General features: G+C 34.7%; 1 protein-coding gene across 3 annotated transcripts in view; it reads left to right on the top strand.

The window, feature by feature from the left end:
* Positions 1–22183, top strand: part of LOC105193959 (alkaline phosphatase) — a 204364-nt gene that overhangs the window by 181382 nt on the left and 799 nt on the right. For 2 of the 3 annotated variants that reach the window (XM_039446365.1, XM_039446364.1), the window contains 2 exons: positions 7063–7184; positions 15661–21895. In XM_039446365.1, coding sequence (XP_039302299.1) covers positions 7063–7184; positions 15661–16110 — 572 coding nt within the window. In that variant the 3' untranslated portion in view covers positions 16111–21895. Of the gene's footprint in view, positions 1–7062; positions 7185–15660; positions 21896–22183 lie in introns of those variants that run through there. The other variant, XR_005574230.1, reaches the window with a different exon arrangement.

The following is a 22183-nucleotide window of genomic DNA, read 5'->3' as shown; positions in this document are numbered from 1 at the left end:
GCGGGCGGCCATGTGCACTGAGACCAATTATTCCATTGAATCCTTTATATACCTTTAGATTTATCCATTTATTCATATGATCCATTTATTTCTTTCATTTTCCAAAATAAACCAAGTTATAATCTTCTCGATGATAAATATAAACATGGAGTTAGTTAAGGCAAATAGAAGATTTTATGCGTAAAAAGATGATGTCAGCGATGTATAATATTTTTATAAATATAGAAATTAATGAAAAGCGAGTTACGGTATTGATAATTATTTGTATTTACACTGGAAAAATTTTTCGTCTTAAATATTATTTTATATTGAACAAAAGCATGAAAAAAAAAAATAAAAAAAAAATACAAAACTGTCTTCCTTCTTTTAATCTCGTGTATATGAAAATTGCAAAATAAAAATATTGAAAATGTACGTGCAAACGTGCGCAAGGAATAGTTAAAGCATTTTCTTCGCAAAGCTTCTCGTTGAGCTTTTCACGAAACACTTGACGTTTTAATGCTTTCATGAAGAGCAGCGCGACGTGAAGTTCTTAATGAGTACATAACGTATATAAAGCTGAATCTGGCAAATTTATATATTTGCGGTTGTAAGATGCAGTCATTCAAAATGTAGAGCTCGAAACGAGGACAAGTTCAAAAGGTAGCCACAGTGCAGACAGCAACATGGCAGCATGAGACAACTTTACTCGGTTTACGAATGACATTTAACTGACTACAAAGAGATGTCGGTGTGCCCGTATTTGAGAAAAGCGGTAGAATTACACGATATGATTTTTTGAAAATAATGTCATTAATCCAAATATCAAGAAGTGCGTATGTGTGTGTTTAAATGTGTGTAAACAGAAAGCGACTATTGGTACCTGTATTTAATGACATAAAATGTATATTTATACTTGTATAGACTTGTAAAAATTTGCATGAAAAATATCGTCGTATTTCGTTAGAGAAACATTGACGGATTTTAATTCCAAACAGCTGCTCTTACATTTACGTAAGCCATAAAATGTAAACAATATTTATATTGAAGGCAATTTTATATATTTTCTTTTTCATTTTTCATGCTTTTGTGCAATATAAAAAATATTTATGTTGTAATATGGATATTTTTTTGTATTCGCTACATTGTTGCATTATTCCTTGATTATGATTGGTCGATTTTCTTATTATTTATGTTTTTCCATGTGCCTACATCAGCTCTACATCCGTAATACTGATGCGACTATGTAACATTTACATCTGCAGTCAACAAATTTGCATAAAGACATTCTAGAAAAGTCTTGCGCGAACGAGCTTGCGGGATCACTCAAGAGAAGATGGAGGTTGCGCGATTAATCCGCTAAGAGCTACGACGGTTGTGCTTGCCACTCGAGCGGAAGAATGCTTCTTGCTTATGCCAATCGGCATTGACTGTTGGCATTCCGGAGAAATGGGTCAGACCGAAGAGCAACGGTCGGCAATCCGGAGAGTGCGTTTATCTCGATCGTGATAATTTATCACCATAAATTCAGGAGGGTGCGAGGAGATAGCGTGACGTTTTTGCGACACCGTGGTACACTTTACTTTAGAATGGCGGAAAATTCAGTTAAGCGAATTTCGTGAACTTCTTGGAATACCTTGAATTAGTCATCTGGCACGTCAGGTACAAATTGATGCGCGAGATATTGAAAATGGATTGCATCCTGTTACATATATAATGCACGGAGAGAACAATTTTGCTGAAATATACATCTGTACCAGTTGAAAAAATTGTATCGGATATTTAACTTTAGTTGCCAGAATGTCAAAATTGTTTGCAGCAGTATCATCGTGCTTGAATGTCTTACAGAATAATTTTGATAGTTTAACATGAAATTATTTTCTGATCTGTATTTAGCTAATTTTTTAGACACAATAAAATTGTTCTTTCCGTGTGTACATGCAACGTATGATTATCATGTAATATTTGCTAAACGAATCACATTGAATTTAGCATTGGGTGTCGAGTCTCAGAAGGAATTTTAGCACTACCAAAGAAAAACGGAATTATTCTAGTAAAGTTAAAATGTGAAGGAAAAGATATTTTTATTTTGAATAAAATTTAAAGTTAACTATAGAAGTTTGCAAATTATTAAAAATTATTATTCTTTGGAAGGAAACTTTTTGTTTTTTATTTCGACTATAGAAATTGAAATATTTAAGCATACGTTTAAAATTTTTTTTTAATGTTACTCTGGGAAACTATCAGAGAAATTAATTCCAATTAACTTGCCAATCTAATAATTTTTACATTTTGTACACCTAAGTAGAAATTGCTTACACTAAATATGTTGCCCTTATCGAAACTTATCGAACTGCAGTACCGCTGCTGCAAGAATATTTTAGGTAGTCTTTAACTGGAATTCGAGAAATGTTCATAAATCAGTTCGGGTACGGTCCTGTCGGACCTATCGTGCCAGGACGACGAAGATCGCAGCACGCCACGGGAGGCTCGACCCATTAACTTAGAAATATATAAGATCACGGAAGCGTATCACGGAGTCGGAAAGTTATGCGATAGTGGCCGCTCACGAAGGTGCATACGCCGTCGAGAAGTTAAATTACGCGCTGGATCCTTGACTTTTATGTCGAGCCTCAATGAGAATTCTTTTATGTGCGAATACAAGACTCGGCGATATCACTGCTAGTTGGGACTGCGATCACGAAGATTCGAGCCGTATAAAGATTCATTCGTGAAAATCCTATCGAAATTGCGCATTTTTACCGATGTTTTTTTATAAATTCGGTTGAGAATGCTTTTGCGTTTGTTCATTTGACGCAATGCGCAAAATGCGTCATGAACGCGTTTGCATTGAAGTGTTTTATTTACCATAGTTTATAACAGGTAATGGCTCTCTCAGCTGAGTTGTACAGTTATATTTGTAACAAATTCCGTTTATTTACTGATTGCCTTTTTTAAACGTTCATTATCGTGCGAGCATTTATTCTTGAAAGATTACTATTTTTACTGTTATTTATTTAAAATAACAGGAATAATTGTATGAGCATCTAAAATATAACAGTAATTATTTTATAATAATATATTATAATTTAAACATTTATATATGTTTATAATAAGTATATTTAAAAAAATACATTAAAAATTAAAACTTTTATTACTCTAAAATTAATCATATTTGCCTTGCGGGTTTCTTGTTAAAATTAAAATATGAAATTATTAATTTGTTTTTACACATTGTTTTATATTAACGCACGTTACATCGTCTTACACACATTTATGGGTCTCTGAAACCATAGAGTTACTTTTGCCAAGCATTATTACGTATACATGATTTTCTTACCTTATATTTTCTGAAATATCACATTGTAATTATTAATTATAAGAGTGAAATCAAGATTGTGTAACTAGCCAAAATTTACGTTTTAGAATAGTCTCTGAAGATACTTTGTGGCATTAATTAATATCTAATAGTACAATATCGACATATAATTGGCTCAGCAATATTGTATGAGATATTAACCGTCGCAACATGGCCTAATGGTCACGTTTCAATATCGTTGGGAAACTGTTGGACTCGACATGAAACGTTTCTTTGGTAGCAAAAGGATCGTCCTTAATTGCTCGCGCGCAATATTACACTTCACGAGTTTGAATCGTGCTCCATAGCTGTCGTCCTTAATTTTACATTACGTACCTTATGTAACACAAGGCAATGAAGCACATCGAATATTACGCACGACATGCTAGAGTACAAAGTACTACGTGAACAACCGGAGTAAAGAGCTATATCTTACCGCGAGGAGAATATATCATCATATTGTATATCTTTGCTATTTGCTAAACGCAAGCGAAACAGTATAATGGACGCTAAGCTTTCTTTCGAGCTTGATTAACTTGGAGCTGGAAACTAACGGTTGTATGTACGACTTCAAATTGTTCGAATAACTTACCTGTACCTTTGTTCTTAGCATTGCATTGATTAGCCCATGGACCACGCTTGTATATTACGTTTCAACTTGTGGATTATAACTTTCAGAGTTCAATCTAACTTATGTTTGTGTTCTAAGATTTTCAAACGTGATTGTTTCCATTAATATTATTTTACTCGCATGAAAAGGGTATACTTTTTATGAACGTAAATATAAGAAAGCTGTCTACTGAAAAAGTGTTTAATAGGAATAATCAAACTTTGATGAAATAATTTTAATTAAAAACGTCTGATTAATACAAAATATTTAAAATTAAAAAAAAGAACAATGCTTCAATAAACTAAAATGACAAGAAGGGCACTGTGATTCTAGCTAGAAATAACTGCTTAAAACGAAGAGATATTTATATCCAAGTCAAATTATTAAAAAGTCATTTTCGATAACACGTGATTATTAAGTTTTGTACAAATTATTTCTGTCGTGACTCAAGTAAGCAAAACAGTTTTTTTTTTTCAAAACAGTGAGCGTGCAATGGTCAAGATGTAATGTTGTCAATTACAAGTTTCCAATGGATTAAGAGTCAGTCATACTTTTATGCAAACCATGTGAAATTAATATGTATCAATAAAATAAAATAAAAGTCCATTGATGCGCAATTATCCCATCTTATAAGCGTAGAAAAGAACAAAATTAGGATAGGAAAATATTACTAAATATTTTGTAATATTTATTAATTATATTAATAATATTAATAATAAATAAACATAACAATAGTAAAAATATTGGTTAGGCGATGATCAACGGTTACTAAAGGTTAACAATTATTAAATATTTGATCATTAAATGAGCATTTAATGGAAATTACTTTATCAAAGTTAATTATTGTTTAAGCTTAATTATTATTATAAAACTTCTTTGTTCGTGTCGCAGTGAGTTTTTTGAGTAGTGTTTTATTTAAATAATTTTCAATAATAATTTTAAATAAGATCGCTTAATCGAATCACACAATATATAGATATAATACATTTTTATTTTTATAAACTGGCGCGTCAAACACAGGCGGTTTTTAAACGCAATTAGAAACTAAAAATAATATTACAAATTAAATTATCAATTTTAATAATGATGTTACAAGTACTTTGAAGCATGATAAATAACTTATTGCAAAAAATATTACCCCAGCCATGGTTCAAATCTGGAACTCCTTCATTCCGTAACGAACGTTACATCAATTTAATTATCTGGGCATACGGTAATATTTATTATACTAATCAGTACATAGGAAAACAACAATAAATTTGGACTAGATCGCTTCAGTGAATCACCCAAATAAATAAAGAAACGCCAATTATGATTGAGACTGTGATCTTGGTGCCCAACAGTATTTTAGATGCAGAACTTAAATATTTATTTTATTTAAATAACCGCATAAATATAATTTAACTTTGCGGAGAATCACGCAGTGATTTTCACAGGGATATACGTTTTTATTGACGTAATTGCCACTTTACATCGTTCCTCGGCTCGGTAACTTTGCAGAAAGACTCGTTTGTATCGACAAAAGATTATTGGCTTTTCGAACGATAGTTTTCGCACTCACACGTATATCCATTTATCTGAGACTTTACCTCACTGAGTCTCTAGAGGCAGATTGCAGGATATTACTTCGCTGACTTGGTGATCTCCCTTCACCCCACTTCTTAACGTGTAATTCGTGAGTTCCAACTGCGCTTGAAAGGAACGCAAAGGCTCATTTCGTTCCGGACGCTGTCGGGCAGCCTGAAGTAGCGGCGCATTTCGCTATCCCGATGCCGGTATTACACGTCAGGTCAGACGTTACAGATGGGCAATTAAAGTGTTACAACCTACTCCCCGCGAAGTGCTTAGCATCGGCGGGGATGCGCTGTGTTTACCGAAACGATGGTCCTTTTTCTCATATAATTCAACTATCTCGTCAACGAGTTATTTAACTCGATCGATTCAATCGAAATCCAATTAAGGATTAAGGATTAAGGATCTTATACAATTGGTCGACTTTCGCCCATCGTCAGTGGCGATATTTTTCAAGTAGCTCCCGTGGCTTTCAACGTAAAAGATATCGATCTTTCAACGCTTTTGAAAAACGAGTTTCCTCCAAGTTGTTCTCATTTCGTGACAACCTCGCGTTTGTCTGCGAGGAAGCATATAATGGTAAATACAATTACCTTGTTCCATCGAGGACCTGCATAAAATTAACAAACAGATTGACGGATCACTATGAATGATTTCCTCCGTCCGGATTTCTCGTTACTCCCAGTCGGAGTGCCGCAGCACGCGAAACGGTAGGTGTATGCACATCAGTCAAGAGTCATGACGTGCAGCGGCAACAAGCGTGCAATTACTCGAAGAAACAAGAAAGTGTTTCGGTCTATCGGGCGTAAAATGCGAGAGGGGAAGTTTAAAGAGAAGCGGCACCGACCGCCTCGATTAGAGTGAACGCCGCGCGTTCGCACCGGCAAATAAACGGTTAAATTATACATTGTTAAACGACGGACAGGCTGAAACGGCGCGCGGTGGTGGTCTATTTTTGAAGGTGGCTGCGCGCGGAGAGAAAGAAGAAAGCGCCTTGAATAAAACATATCTACCACCGGGCATGTCCCGGAGTCTCTTTCTCTTTCTCTACTCATCCCTTCGCCCCCTACATCTTCTTCTCCGCCTCCTCTTTTTTCATCCGCTCCACCGTTAAACATCCCGCCCCCGTCCTTGGCGAGGTCATTCGGGCGACCCGTCGCGTAATAGCGACCCGTTGATGGTAATAAAGTAAACGTGTTGCACCCGAGAAACTTCGAATGAAGTTTACCGTCGTCGCGGTCGAGGAAATGTCCAAAAGTGGGGCAAGTCTCTAAGAGAGTCATCCCGCAGTCATTGGTACTTAGCGTATAGGCGAAAGATCATTTAACTTTCTTAACAAGCAAGAAAACTTGAATTGCCTCGAGCATGAAATTAATTATTCAGTTTTGATGGCTGATATCTTACGATGACATTGACTCTCGGTAGACCGTGTTGATGAATGTATACAATAATGTAACAAGTTCCGTTCGCCTCGGACCGTTCGTAAGATTATTCATCAATAATTCCATCGACAAATCGCTTCATTAATTTTTCTTCCCTTCAGGCTCCGACAGCAAGGTGTCGGACGTTGACGGACAGCCCTACTCGACGTTACTCTACAGCAACGGCCCGGGTTACATGCATCCGCGAAACATCCTGCGAGAGGCTGGGAAAGATTCCATTCAGGTAAGAGAGGCCCATTCTCATTTCCGTACGCGTGAGTGGTAGTTCACCAGTGTTTATTGGATCGGAGAATGATCGAGTGGCGAAATCGAGACCGCGCTCGAAAATCCATCACGTACCATCGCTGTTCCATCGTGAAATATTCTACCAAACACTTCCGACTGCCTAGCTCCAACCATTTCCTCGAGTGAAATTTCCTGAAATACCACGTTCGATGGGCGCTAGGAATTTTTAATTTTGCCGTTAAAATTAATGAAAGAGCTACGCGATCGAGCATGAGGCACCAATTTAATTTGAAATCAGAGCATGCACATTATGATAATGTGGAGATTTTTATGCTTAAAAATTGCATTGCTAAAATAATAATTGCTTAGAAAATTTGTTTGTAATGTCGTGATTTTACGTATTAAATAGTCCTGAAAAGAAAATTTAAATAATATTATTATACAATTATATTTTAATCACTTGATAGATTAGAACGTATCGCGCAAATATTTATATATACAAATATTTTTATATACAAATATTGGGAGTAAAATGCGTTTGATTTTGTTTAATCTTTTTCCGGTGAAATTAATTTTCTTTTTTTTTTTAATACGAATTCCACCGATAAATGACTCTTCAAAATTCAAATGTGTACCGAATCAATAATGTATGAAGAGAAATTGTGAATGCGATACGTGTCCAATTGCTTACGAAAAATGCAACAAAATAATACAATATATTCGTTGACTGTTTTATTTATCTTGTCATACTTTATACCTTATATATTTTATTTATGACACTTCTATTCGCACTCGTCGCGTATTGATTTAATTTCCTTCGCTGACATAGCTTTTCGAGAATTCGTATTTATCTTCCGATCGTGTTACGTTACGCGCATTTCCCGCTTTACAGGTTTTCACACATCATGCGTTTACATAGAGATTTGAATTTATACTAATCTGTAAACAAAAATGTTTTGTCGTATACTTCACAACTATTCGCGATCTCTCACGTATTCACCGTTTTATATCATTTTATATTTACAACATTTCAAGCGGATACATTTGCATCCCCGAATATTTACGCTACGGATATTATTTGACGTCGCCGAGCTACATCGCGGAACGTGGGTGGTAGATCATCCCGCGCTTTTATTCGTACTTCGCTTTATATTATCATGCCAAACACGTACGTACAGTAATTTAGTCTCCGATACGGCAGGCGTGGCTATTAACAAATTTTACGCGGAAATTGGGTACGCCGTATATAATTACGATTTTACTATCTTATTTAAACATGATGTGCCATACTATTATGCCATTCTACAAGATTAATATAAATTAATCTTGATTAACAAATAATGATACCTACCTATATATCGAATTTACGTCTCTGCCAACCGTATGAATTTTCATTTTTACGAAACACCTCGTTGTATGTACCACTACACTAAATTATAAAACGTCGAGACAAAGAAGTTACGAAATCTCGATTTAATTGAAAACGATTTTAGTTTTTTTTTTAATTGTCAAGATATTTAATGTTGAAAATTAAAAAGCTGATTTTTCTCATAAATTTTGCACAGTCAAGTTCTTTATATTGCGTATATGCGATATTAAAAATCCAGCTCGTTGACATCACAAAGTAATAATTCGTACAATCTTTTCGCTTGCGGCGCTCTCGGAATGCATTGAGAAAATTCGTTCGTAAAGTTATAAAGGTATCATTTGACGGTGACTCTCGAGCATGATTATTCAATTCCTTGGAATGCTCAGAGTGAATCGTCATAAGCGGCAAGTGGGAAGAAACTGATTAAAATCTGGATTGGGCTATTGGAGCGATAAATTACGTTGACCTGCTTGTCCTTTCTCGGTGATCCTTATAAGTTGCAAGGAACCGAACGAGACATTTCGTTACCTTTAAACAGAATTCAAGTGACTGTCTGATGGAAAACATTAGAGAAAAGTGTCGGATGAAGAATTTCGTTATTTTGAGAACAATCTAAAATAAAATCTAATGCTTGCTTAAATTTGCTCCAATATTATTACACGAAAAGGACAGTTTTGTGGGTATTGATGTCTTTAAAAATTTAGCTGAATATAAATCTAAAAATAATGTTGCTCAACCATCAAATTAATTATGTAGGACGCTCATGCACGATGAACAGTGCCACAAATAATTTTTTACATTTTAACCATCAGCTTTGAGCATGATTATTTTTGTAGTCTAGCAAAATTATTTTTAGATCTGTGCTTAATTAAATTTTTAAATATTTTAATAAAACCTTTCTGTCTAAATTCAGTCATGAATCAATCATATCCGACTTTGCATCCTTTCATTCCTTTTAGATACTTTGAAGAACTATAAGAAGACATAATCCATTATAAATTGTAACAAAATTTAAACAAAAAGGGAATTATAACAATATTACAGGATTTATTTTCAACATTTTTTTGGAATTATTATGAAGCTTGGAATTATTAAAAATGTTTAGTTTTAAGATTTGTATAATTAGAAAATAAAACAGAAATTGATGCAGATTATACTATATATACATTGTACGAGTTTAGAAAATTTTTATTCATATAAATCGTGTTTTTGGCAATTCTACATGTCGTTTAGCTACTTGAGAAATTAGTTACATTGCACGCTTTACTGTTATGCCTGTTGCAATGCATACGGTAATGCCTATGAGTATATAGTAGAAGCTAGGATAGTATCGCATAATATTGCTACGATAGTATCGTTTAACCCCGTTCGCGCGGTCGTCTACTCTCGTGTAAACGTAAATTCGCATAAATCGATATCACGCGAAACAAGAAGCGCCCGTATTTTACATGGGTAGATTGCTGTCGTTTTACGAGAATGTGATTTACAGGGTAAATGTCAGGTATGCATTAAGCGCGTAAATCTGGATCTCCCAGCCAGTATTAGCAGCAAATCTCATAATCATAATACGAAGTATGTAGTAAACGTGCATATGGTGCTGCCGAGATAAACAGCAACCTAATTTCCACTTGAAATTGTTTATCTCGAGAATGCAAAGATGATGATTCGGCAGTTGCTGTCTATCGCCTAATCTTAAAGCGAATTATTGAACTATAGCAAAGTTATGTGATGTTATGAGGATTTATTGAATTTTCTTAGTACAATTAATCTTTCCGTTTTTTTGAAATAATAAAATTAATTTCAAATTATTTAATGTTGAGAATTTTATGGATCGTATTGTTATATGTGAAAAAAACAGTTTTGCTAAAGTATCTAAAAATTTAGTTAAATATATAATACATCTGAAAATAATTTTATTAGATCATAAAATAATTATAAAGAAAGTTCTATAATGATGAATGCTACATAAAAAATTTCGACATTCTAATTTAAATATTCTACATAATTTATTTTGAGGCTTCAACTAATTGTAAGTTATTTTCAGACTTGTAACTAGCTAAATTTTTAGATACCGCGAGCAAAATTGTTCTTTTTGTGTAATAATGTGACCCATAAAACTATAATTTGAAATTGATTTTATTATTTAAAAAAAAACAAAAAGTTTTACTGTAAAAACAAATTTCAATTGTAAAAATATATATATATATATATATATATATATATATATATATATATATATATATATATATATACTATAACGTAACATCAAACGTTTAAAAATTTATGAACGAGAAATATTTACATAATTTATGATGTAAACAATATTTCCCGTATTATTTATTTCTGTTTCCGCAGCTTAACCCATATATAAGAACTCTTTTTCGTGGTTTATGGTGAGACAACATCATAATATTCAATATTTTCATATTTCTGACTAACAAAAATGGTACCGTGTTTCCACTGCTCAATTATAGGAATTATCGTATGATAATCGATATTCAAGTGGCGCGAAATATGTTTACTTTATATAAATATTCTATGCTGGAACTGCGCGCGACTTATCTACCCTCGCAATTCATATGTACCGACACGGCGCAATAAAAAGCAGATATGTTATTACCTTTGGTGATTTATCCCTGCAATTACACGTTGGGAGTTAATGCTTTAGATATCCCGGACGAATTAAACATCGTGCCGAGCTGATATCGAGATATTTAGTACACGTCGACTCCCTTCGTTCGCGCGATGTAGCGCGTAAATTAACGAGAATTTTTCAGCTTTGATGACTCGCCTTTTGCATCGCGCCGTTTCTTTTGTCCACGTATTATGCTGCGCACTCTCCCGCATTCACGAAGCGCAAACTGGTACAAATCTGTTCCGCCCCGCACGGTCGACTTCATCCCGCTGGCTCGCAGAGGTGTTCACCCTGCATGAAGTATCCGCCTCTTGTGGAAGTCTTAAAGCAACCCTCTTTGCTCTTTATTTGCGCAGTCAGAATTTTTTGTCTCGTATAAAACTCGCTGGTAAATACTTCTTTTTATTTTTACCAAAGTTTATTTTATAGAAAATAAAGAGAAAAAGAGACGCAACGCGGAAAGAATAAAAATTCAAGAACTTTAAACGTAACTTTAATATTTCTCTCCAAATATATATTTGTCTCTAAAAATATAAATAGAAGCTCTGGATTCTATATTATGATAAATGTGTACAAGATAGACGAATTAAGAATTTAATCTAATCTGTTGCGTTAGACGTTCCTTTAATATATCTAATGGCTGTAGCCATTACATTGCTTTTGTATCTAATTCTCTTGTTTATCTCGGTAAGCGCTCAGTGTCTCAGTCCATTCCATAGATTTTGTTGCCGGAAATAAAGTCACGAGGTATGTTTCGTTCCGCGATATCTCCGAGCTTTCGCATTACCCAATACCAGAACATACCAAGCTCCAGATGTACTGATGGCGGATAACGCTAACCCCTTACGATATTTAACGCTCTCTCCCGACGGACCATAATTCCTTAAGACACCATTTTCCCACTTACACCCTCCTGCCCCTGCTCCCCGCCTAGCAACCCAACGTTGTTTTACGCGATCATCGTTGCTGGCAGGATTTCTCTCAGGGGACGCGTGGACGCCGCCGGCAGGATTCGGGGGATGCGCGAAAACGCGGGCGGAATTTTTATTCGAGTATTTTCAACAAGCGCGACTATTCTCGTTACGCGATTATTGCCGAGCAAGTAGTCTGCCGTGGGAAAGGTTCTCTCGAAATTTTTCACGTACATTGTCACAGAGTGGCAATCGGGAAATTGCTAAAATTAAATAGCTGTTACTTTGTATATGTAATCAAATGCAAAATGAAATAAATTACACACTTTGTGCAGAATAAACCTTGTTTTTGTTAGTGCATAGGAAATATGTATATATTTATATGTAAATTATATATAGATTGTAAATGTAGATTTTTATATTATATGTTAAAAAGTTATATATTAAAAGTAAATTATAAGAAACCGAAAATTCATCTAGTTGCATGGCTGTGTGATATTTGTTCAAAAAGAGAATTTATTTAAACTTCTTAAAAACGACAATTATATCTAGTTATTAATATTGGAATGTGTATTTAATAGTTTTCGAAAACGTCACAATTATTATACAAGTTTAACTGTAATTAGCCAAATCGTCGTTCTCTTCGGCCCTCAGAGTACAAAATAATTCATTATATTAATAATATAATAATTAGATAAATAACAGTTATATATTATATTATATCCGACACTTTAGCAACTTTTTTGTTATCCCGAACCTTTTAATTCAATTTTATATTTTTAAAGATGAACCAAACTAAAGAAAATCGCGTTTTTATTTTTTATATTCTTTGCAATAAAATTTCTATCTATCTATCTATCTATCTATGTTTCTTTGTTTACAAATTCGTAATAATATTTTTGTTTAGTTTCACATATTCTTAGGAAAAGCACAACTTCGTTTTTTTGTATAATTCTCATTCAGTGAATACAGCGCATCCTTTTTGTGTCGTTGCAATGTCAAGATACTTTACTGGAATTATTGATATTTTCGTTACTGAATCTTTTGCATGAATAGTTTGCTTTCAATCTCAACTAAATCAAAATCCGCTTCGATGTTTGCAAAGAGATATTGAATATACACATATTAAATGACTCTACTTGAATTATGAAATTCAGAGTATGTCCAGTCAGGATAACAATATCCAATGCTTTTAGAACTACATTTATCAATTTATCACAAAGGGAGAAGGAAGAAGAAGGAAATCGTGTCCATATCTTCTTGGCGAAAACAAAAATAAATCTAAAACCTATACCATTTGATGCTTACTAATGTGCCACAAATAAATTTTTATTGAATTGATTATAATTCGATGCAAAATTATTTTTTCTTTTGCAACCTTTGCTCATATATGTAGGGTCATGTTGAGATGTTGAGACTCGTAAAAGTAACTCGTAGGAAAAAGGGTAACTAAGCGAAAGATAAAATAGGCATTTTCACATCATCATTGCCACCTCAGCCTGGCACTTGTTGTCTCTACTACGAGCATAAAGCTTCGTTCCACCTTCTCATTTCACAAAACCATTTCTCCCCGAGTCTATTGCGCTATTCCGGGACGTGCCGTGGCCTTTCATCTGATCGTCGCGGCGAGATCGCGGCAAAGAGTCTACGGTGTCTCGGCGAGAAAGAAATATTGTCAGAGAATTCTCTTTTTCGCCGCAACAGCGCGCCTCATTTAAACCGCACCGCGTAGCCGCGGGCGAAATAAAATGCAGAGTGAACTACAGTGGGTCGTAGTTAGAACTTGCGATATCTTTTCGAACCAGCTGTTTTAATTTTATTCTCGTTTTAATTCTAAAATGTACGTCGCCGTTTTTGTCGGAAGAAGTTCAATTTTAAAGCAATACGAATTTCAATGAGATAAAAAAGAATAGTATTTTTTGCCAATTCTTGGATTATACTGATTAGAAATCATGAAAAAAAAAGTAAAATAGTATGAATATAATAAAAAAACTGTGATGCATAGTTTACTTGAACGCGATCATAATATAAAAATTAATTAACTAGAAGTTTTCTCTTTTAGATTTGCAAATCGCATAGAATGAAATTTTTATTAAAATTAATTTTATTGTTTTTGCTATATAATATATTAGTTCAAAAATATTCTTTTAATGAGCATTTTACAAGTTAAATTTTATTTGTGTAATATAGAGTTCTGCATGTAAAGAGACATAAACGTAAGTCTCTTGGAAAATAAATTGTTTTTATATGCGATTTACAGATGCGTGCGTACGTACATATATACGTATCTGTAACAATTCGATGTTTCCCGCTATTACATTTTTCAATTTACATATTAAACGCCATGAAAAGTTTGTTTTACTACTGCTGTTGTTTTATTACTATATTCATAGTCGCAGTTATAAAAGCGGACGATTTATTAAAAAATAATGTTCCGTTACCCGACAGTCTGCGAAATAGTATTCTCGTGATCAATGAATAATCTTCAACATTTTTTGGACAGAATTTTTTTCGATTATTTAATTATTTATGTTACTGCCATTATTTGTTGATTAAAATATATATGATACGATATGACCAATCTAAATATTATATTATATAAATTTATAACTGTAAAAATATTTACTATTAATTAAAGTCTGACGCTCCGAAATCTTATTCGGTATCACTTTGACACAATTAAGATGAAACTTTGCGGAAACGCATTACTTAAATTACTTAAAAGAAAAACACAAGACAAGAACTGGAATTACTTGATAAATCGATATATCATTGATTTAATACTTAACTTTGCTAACGACAAAAATTGATCTCTATTTATAGCAAGATAGATTGTTCTCAAAATTATATAAATAATTACTTATATATCGATTTATCAAGCATTTTCCTTTTTACGTTTTTTTTTTCTTCTGAACTTCCTCTTTGCGTTCTTGTTTTCTTATTAACGTGCATTTCTCTGCGTAACTTTTACTTCACCATGTAATGTCTAAAAATGATTCCTAATCAGACGTTTGAAAGACGTTTTAAATAATATCTGAAAGATGTCATACAAATCGGGACACAAGATGTCTTAAAAGCGTCATACAGATGTTTCATAAAATGATTTCGAAATTTTATGACGTCTGTCAGATCAAAAAGTCATAATGTTTGCCGAGATCGTATTTTTGAATTTTCATATGTTTTCTCTACTACATGGTACGCAAAATTACAAATAGAATTCTATTCTAAACAATACGATTATAAATCTAAACTAGACCTAATTCAATTTTTCTTCAGCTTTCTCGTTGCAAGCGTTAAATTACAAGTGATTAATTTCAATACAACTCGGTAATTAATTACACAAGTATTTGAATCCGTTTTTGTTTCACAAATTAACCCTAGTTGCGTATGAATTTGCGACTGTCATTAGTCATCTATTACCGAGTTAATTCATCCATTTGCGTTCTTATCGACCCCGTTAAATTTTCTACCAACAAGATGCGTTGGGAAGCCCCCGTGCAATCTCTCCGCGTCCGATTTAGGCGCGCAGTAATTGCATCTGTAACGACTATAATTACAGACGTCGGGCGTGCCGAGGGCGTGGGCGACGCATGGGGGAGAGGATGTGCCGGTGTTCGCCGTCGGGCCCCTCGCGAGCATCCTGTTCTCCGGTAGCGTCGACCAGAGCTACATTCCGCACGCGATCGCCTACGCCGCCTGCCTGGCCCATCACGCCAGCCGCTGCTCCCGGGATCCTACAAACAACGCGAATGCCAGCGACACAATGAACGCCGCGCCGATAAGCTGTCCCTCGGCAGAGCCGAACAGCGCGGCGATATCCAGTGACGTGATGAACGACCGTATGCGAAATCCACCCCCGAAATCCATCGCCGGTCCCTGCCGCTCGTTGGTCGGCAGCCCCTCGCTGCTGTTGATGCTAATGCTATTGCTGCCATTGCTGTCGCCGCTGATGCCTCTGATGCCCGTCGTTCTTCTCATTCCCCGGTATCCCCTCGAAAGGACGAGTTAATGCGCTCATTTCTCCCGCGTCCGAGGAGGAGAGCGGCCTCCTCTGTGCGACGTCGGAGAGAAGATACACGACAGCGCGGAGAAGCCATCGGAATACCGGCATCCTGTTGCGAACGCGTAATGACGGTCGACGGAGCGACCGCAGTGTAAATTTAACAGGATGCGGGATCCTTCGAGAGTGCCTCGTTCCAAACGAGTAGTGATCGCCCGGCGCGTTTCTCGGTGAACCGTTAAATGGATCGTTTGCCCAGCAACCATATGCTGCGAGGGTCATTGAGTGTTGCTGCCAGCAACGTCACGGTACAGCGCGGAGGGCTCTCGGAAGGACGAGTTTCGAGAGCGACTTAATGGGAAGGATCCGTCTCGCGAGGGTCTCCTCAAAGAAAGGCGTATCTGCATCTTCTCGTGTGAAACGATACGCCACGCGATATCGATGAGATGAAACGACGCGCGCGGCGTATCGCTGTTGATCTTCTCTCGTGTGTTTTTGATCACGTCTCGGTATATAATCGAATATTTCTACTTTATGTAATAGTTTAATTGATACATTCTTGTTGAGAGATCGCACAAAGGCTCTACAAACTTTACGCTAATGATTAAAGCTCTTTCAATAAAGAGCTTGAATGAGAAGATTGAAGGCATCTCTCTTATACTTACTCGTTATTTCAAGAAATTTTAGAAGTTATGAAAATTCACAGCGCTCTCTAATGTATTGTTAATATTTCCATTGTTATCTTGTATAGTGCATTTCCCTATAATTTTTCTTTAATACTTCTTTATAATTATGTTTTCACATGTCTCTCTCACATGTCTCTCTGAAGGAATTGAGTTTTTGCATGAGAAGATTAATTACATTGATCGACTTTGCGAAATGTTTCACTATTGCTATCTTTCTCTTGATCAATTAAGAATGAAAACTATTTCAATCAAGATGAAGATTTTGTCAAAATTTTGTTAAAGAAGTTTACTTGAATTAAATATTTAGCAAAATCGAATCTAAAATAGATTTCAAATGCTTAAAATCAATAAATATTTGAACCGGAGCCCGAAGGATTTGACCTAGTTTCACTTTTTATTGTCTATAAATATTATTTAAAGTTCCTGTTGAGTAATAAAAAGGAAGAAAGAAAATCAGCTTTGCTTTCTAATTAATCAAAGAATCCGTGGGCAACAAGAATGGCGATGTTATTGAAACATTCCGCATGCCCCGAAGATCCGTTCGCCTGTCTTTCGAGTGTGACTTATCGTAATTCTCGGACGCATGTTACGATTTCTTGCCGTATGGTAGCATATTGCAACGAACCGATGTAACGCAGCCTCGCCGATCTAACAAACTGTCCAACGGACAGCAGCGCTCGAGTCGTAAGAATTCAAGTAAGTAAAATGTAAATATATATTTAAAAAATGAAGCAAACTTAATGTATAAATATGAGACACGTGTCATCACACATCGAATGTAAACTACAGGTAGGATTTAATTGCCGAATCGAGACAGACTTCTAAATGCACGGTGACACGCTATCCCTATGGTCGTCATTTAATCTTTGCACCTTTTTTTGGATTATTTTAAATTGGACCAGAACTAATTTTATAACGCGGGTGCAACAATTTCTCACGGAATTTATTTTGCACCGAGCGATTAAGAGGAAAAGTAATTCACAGGTGAAATTCTCCGCACTTTACGTATATCGCGCTACATCGCTTACATCATGACGTCACTTTTATTTCGACTATGCTTCTCGCAACATAGGATAGTCTTCGAAAGCGACTTCGTTACGACGGCGATTAGTTGTGCACTTTTGTGCCGATTAGTCTGACAGTTCGTCTCGCTCCATTTCCCAGATTCGTCTGCATCGGGCGATTATTACTGAATAATCCACCCGCGCCGTCTTTTCGAGTTTATTCGTAATGTATCGCGATATCGCGCTGAATGGGAATTGGAGATTTACCGGCGGCGCACTCATGTATTTGTGTAGTACCGAGGGAATTGCAGCTGCGAGAGTTTCTTCGCCATTCAATTCTCCAGAATCCATTCTCACGAAGGAGTGTTTCCATTTCTAGTTTTGATGGGATCGTGTGAATTTTATAGAACATTTCGTGCGTATTTGCAAGCCGTTCTCTAAGAGTTGATTTGCCTTTTACGCGTTGAATTGCAGTTCTGAATTATAGCCCCTCGGTAAATTGGCGAACAGATTGATAATTGAGCCAACAGATTGCTATTTTAGCTTTGTTTTCACTTGCAGCGCTACTTAATGAAGATAAAATTTGCGTGTGGAATAATAAAAATACGCATCATCTATCTCGAGTGTGAAAAGCAAAAGATATCTTGCAAACAAACAAATATTTGAACTTTACTTCAAATTTATTATTAATTTTTCGCGATTATGAAAAGCTTGAAAATTTTGCGTTTAATAATAATTGTTGGCTTTGAGCATTTCTCTCTCTCGGTCTTTTTTTTTTTATTAAACATCAAATATATTGGTGAAATTATCGCAACAGATTGTTGTTACGAATATCTCTGGTGTAATACTTGCCGAGCTTAAATCCTTCTATTAGATCTGTGCCGATGGAATTTAGCAATTTCATGCAGGAAGAGACAAACAATGTCGGTAAAGAATTGTTTCTTTTCACGAATAATACGTACGCTGAATTCGAGAAGTGGGAAATACCTTTGCAAACGTGTGCACATTCGTCAAGCAATATTTTTATCTCGCTACCAATTTCACTGCATCACGTGTGTATTCTTGAATAGTGATGATATTTTTTTGATATTTCTACTCACGCGGGGAAATGTCTCGGAGATCTACAGCCTTCTCAATGTGCTCACAGTCGGCAGAGACATTAGCAAGATAGATGCAACGAACCGTTATTTTTTTATCCATTGGGCGTGCTGACTCAGTAAGGATTTTGCGGCGAGGATATGAAGGTCGATTTCTTTTGCTAAGAGTGGCTTATTTCTATTGCCCTTATTTTATGCAGGGTATGAAAACCAGGAGATATCTCGTAAACGTGCATACGTCGAGCAATATATTTATTTCGTTTTTGACTTGTAAGAACTTGCCTCCTGGAATATTCAACCTCGAATTTGTAGAGAAAAATAAAGGTACAGAACGTAAGGCAATATATCGCACGTATATGTATATGTTAACAAATGACAGCCTCGAGATGGCTGAAGTTAAACGACGATGGAGGCTTTGGTAGGGTAAATTCATCCTCGGGACGACGTCGTCTTTACGATCGCACGACGTAAAAAGTGGTGCGAAGTTCTACGGGCACCGTAAATTCTCTCGGTTTATAGATAGACGCCGTAAAACAGTTATAAGAACAACGAGTGGGACCGAGCGTGTTTCCCTGCATATGTTAGGGCCAGAGCAGAACTTATTATTATCCCGCCGACTTATTATTATCCCGATTATTATCTTAATTGTCATTATTATCCCAATGCTAATTATTGAGATATTCGCGCAGCAATCACGGTTTCCTTACCTAACGCTTAACGCGAGTTTTTTATGGCAAACCAAACGAACATCTTGATGAAATAGAAAACGGATGAAATTAATTTGGAGAATATACACTGCATAGTTGCTTATTCGACAGGATCAGGAATGTAAATGTTACATTATTAACATATTTTAACATATTTTATTGCAATTTATTTTATAAAAGATGCATGTCGCGACATTATTCTTTGTCGAAAAATGAGCTAATCTATGAAATATGAAAATACGCACTTCTTAAGCTCTCATCTGGTGAAAAGAATTTTAATAAACTGAACACCTCGAGAATACAAATAACGAAATCTTATTCCTCGGTTGATCGTTATATAATATAAAAGTCTTGATTTTTTATCATAATCATGGAAATATTTCATATCCCAGTTTCAACTATCAGAATAGTGTCTATAATTTTGGCAAAGGAGAAATAATTTTTCTCAAAGTTTTATTCAGTTTGCCAAATTATGCAATATGAAAATCTTAATTTGTACCGCAGTCGTCAAGATGTTTTATATTAAATTTCTAACAGCTGCGGGAAATTTAATGTCTATATTTTAGCAAAGGAGAAATTGTTTCAACTTTTGATGGAAGATCATTAATATAATACTCTTATTATTAGCATTAGAATTATTACAAAGCAGTCAAAATGACTGATTTTTATTTTTTTGATCAAATTTATAACATCTTTTGAAATTTTTCATGATTATTATTGCAATATGTAAAAGTGTATGATGAAATTGATTAATTTAAATTTGTAAAATTGCTATTGTGCGCGTAATATAAAACAATTTTTACGCATCAAATATCGAGTTTTTTACAAACATATATTAATTGTTTTATTAATTATTTTAATGTGAATTATTATATCAATCTTTTTATATCGGTGTATTCTTTCTCTACTTAAAATTAAAAATTTTAATAATCTGGATAATTTAAATATTAATAATTAAAAAATATTATAAAATATAATAACAAAATTTGTTAATTTGTGTCATAATAGTGGAAATAGTAGAAATAGCCATACATTTTGTATACGTTAAACATCAATAATTCTCGTATTAAACGCGCTACAAATTGATTATTTACATGTAAAAAGATATTATATTTTTATTTAATATTTAAATGTATAAATACATTGTTATGCAAATTTGTTAAAACGTATACAAGCTGTATCATTTATTTACCGTTCGCTATCGACACAAACGGTTTTCCCTTCGCACATACCTCAAGCATTTTAACTGGTTATGAATAAAAAATGAACATGGTAATTGCTGAGCTTTCCTAATTTTTAGCAACTTAAGATACTTTACTGTTGTAGTTTGAATGCAAGATATCGAGTAACAACGACTCGTTGATGGATAAATGTTACCAACCACTGCGCTGGCGCATCATGTAAAACTGAATATACAAGTAGTAAAACGGTGATAAAAATGAAAAAATAGAACGTTTCGCAGACAAGATACACGAGATGATGGTACTTGTGAATTACATTGCGTCCTGTTAAACGCACCGTACACGATCCGACTCTACATTCCTCCAACTCGCATTCGCGTCGTTTAAAACTGGAATAAAGTTTAATCCAGGAAATTACTAACAAGTGCTACGTTTTAATTGGCCTGTGTGTTTTAAGTGAGTTGAAAATTACAAATTATTTATCCGAACTTTAAATCAAAGCAACGTAGAATCGTATTTACCGAAAAGTTGTCATGCCGCAAAGAAACTCTAATATCGAGTTGCGTATAACGTTGCATAAGATTTCGATGGTGTCCGACAACAACATATTAGACGCAAAGTTAATCCTTTTTTGCGGAAAACAATTTCCATTAATATTTATATCAGAAATTCGCGTTTTGTTAATGTTTAAATATACATGATGAATAACGATGCTAATATATTTATTACGAAATAAAATTACATAAATTATAGCGTATAAATTTTCCGTAGTTGGTAACATTGTCTGCCACCATCAACTTTTGATTAATTTTATCGGCAAATAAATGAAAATGTGTCAACGCACCGTATAATCTAAAACGTTTAATCGCGAACATGTGACGCATGGCATTCAAATCGTTAGGCATTCAAGCTGAGCTTACATTTCGAGGGACATATGTTTAAATAGAATTCTAGCGATCGTGCGATGGATCACGTGAGACCAAATTACGACAAGAGAACGCGATACGCGACTTCACCGATCTATATATTTCTGTAAAGAACATCACGAATTATTACGAATGTAATTTATTATAGATATCTGTATACTATTGTTTCATAAAAAAAAGAAACCACAAAACATCTATGTGTGAATGTCCTCGAATTATCCTCTCACTTTATATATTTCCTCTTTTTTCGCATTTCGATCATAGTGAAGAAAATGGTAGTGTACGCAAAACGCAAATTTGAAAAATGATGTCATCAATTAAATTATTAGACTAAAAAATTTTTTCGAATAGTACAGATTTGAATCATAGAGATTCAAATCCAAATTGAATAGTTTGCACATTCCTAATCACTACGTATATCTTATCGTTTCAAGGTGTTTTATTATTTGATTGTTCGAACTTCGAGCAGATCGAAGAAAGA

Source organism: Solenopsis invicta, chromosome 2, assembly GCF_016802725.1.
Source record: "Solenopsis invicta isolate M01_SB chromosome 2, UNIL_Sinv_3.0, whole genome shotgun sequence".
Lineage (NCBI taxonomy): Eukaryota > Metazoa > Arthropoda > Insecta > Hymenoptera > Formicidae > Solenopsis > Solenopsis invicta.
The sequence above is the reverse complement of the archived record's forward strand: the minus strand, read 5'-3'. Positions and strand labels throughout refer to the sequence as shown.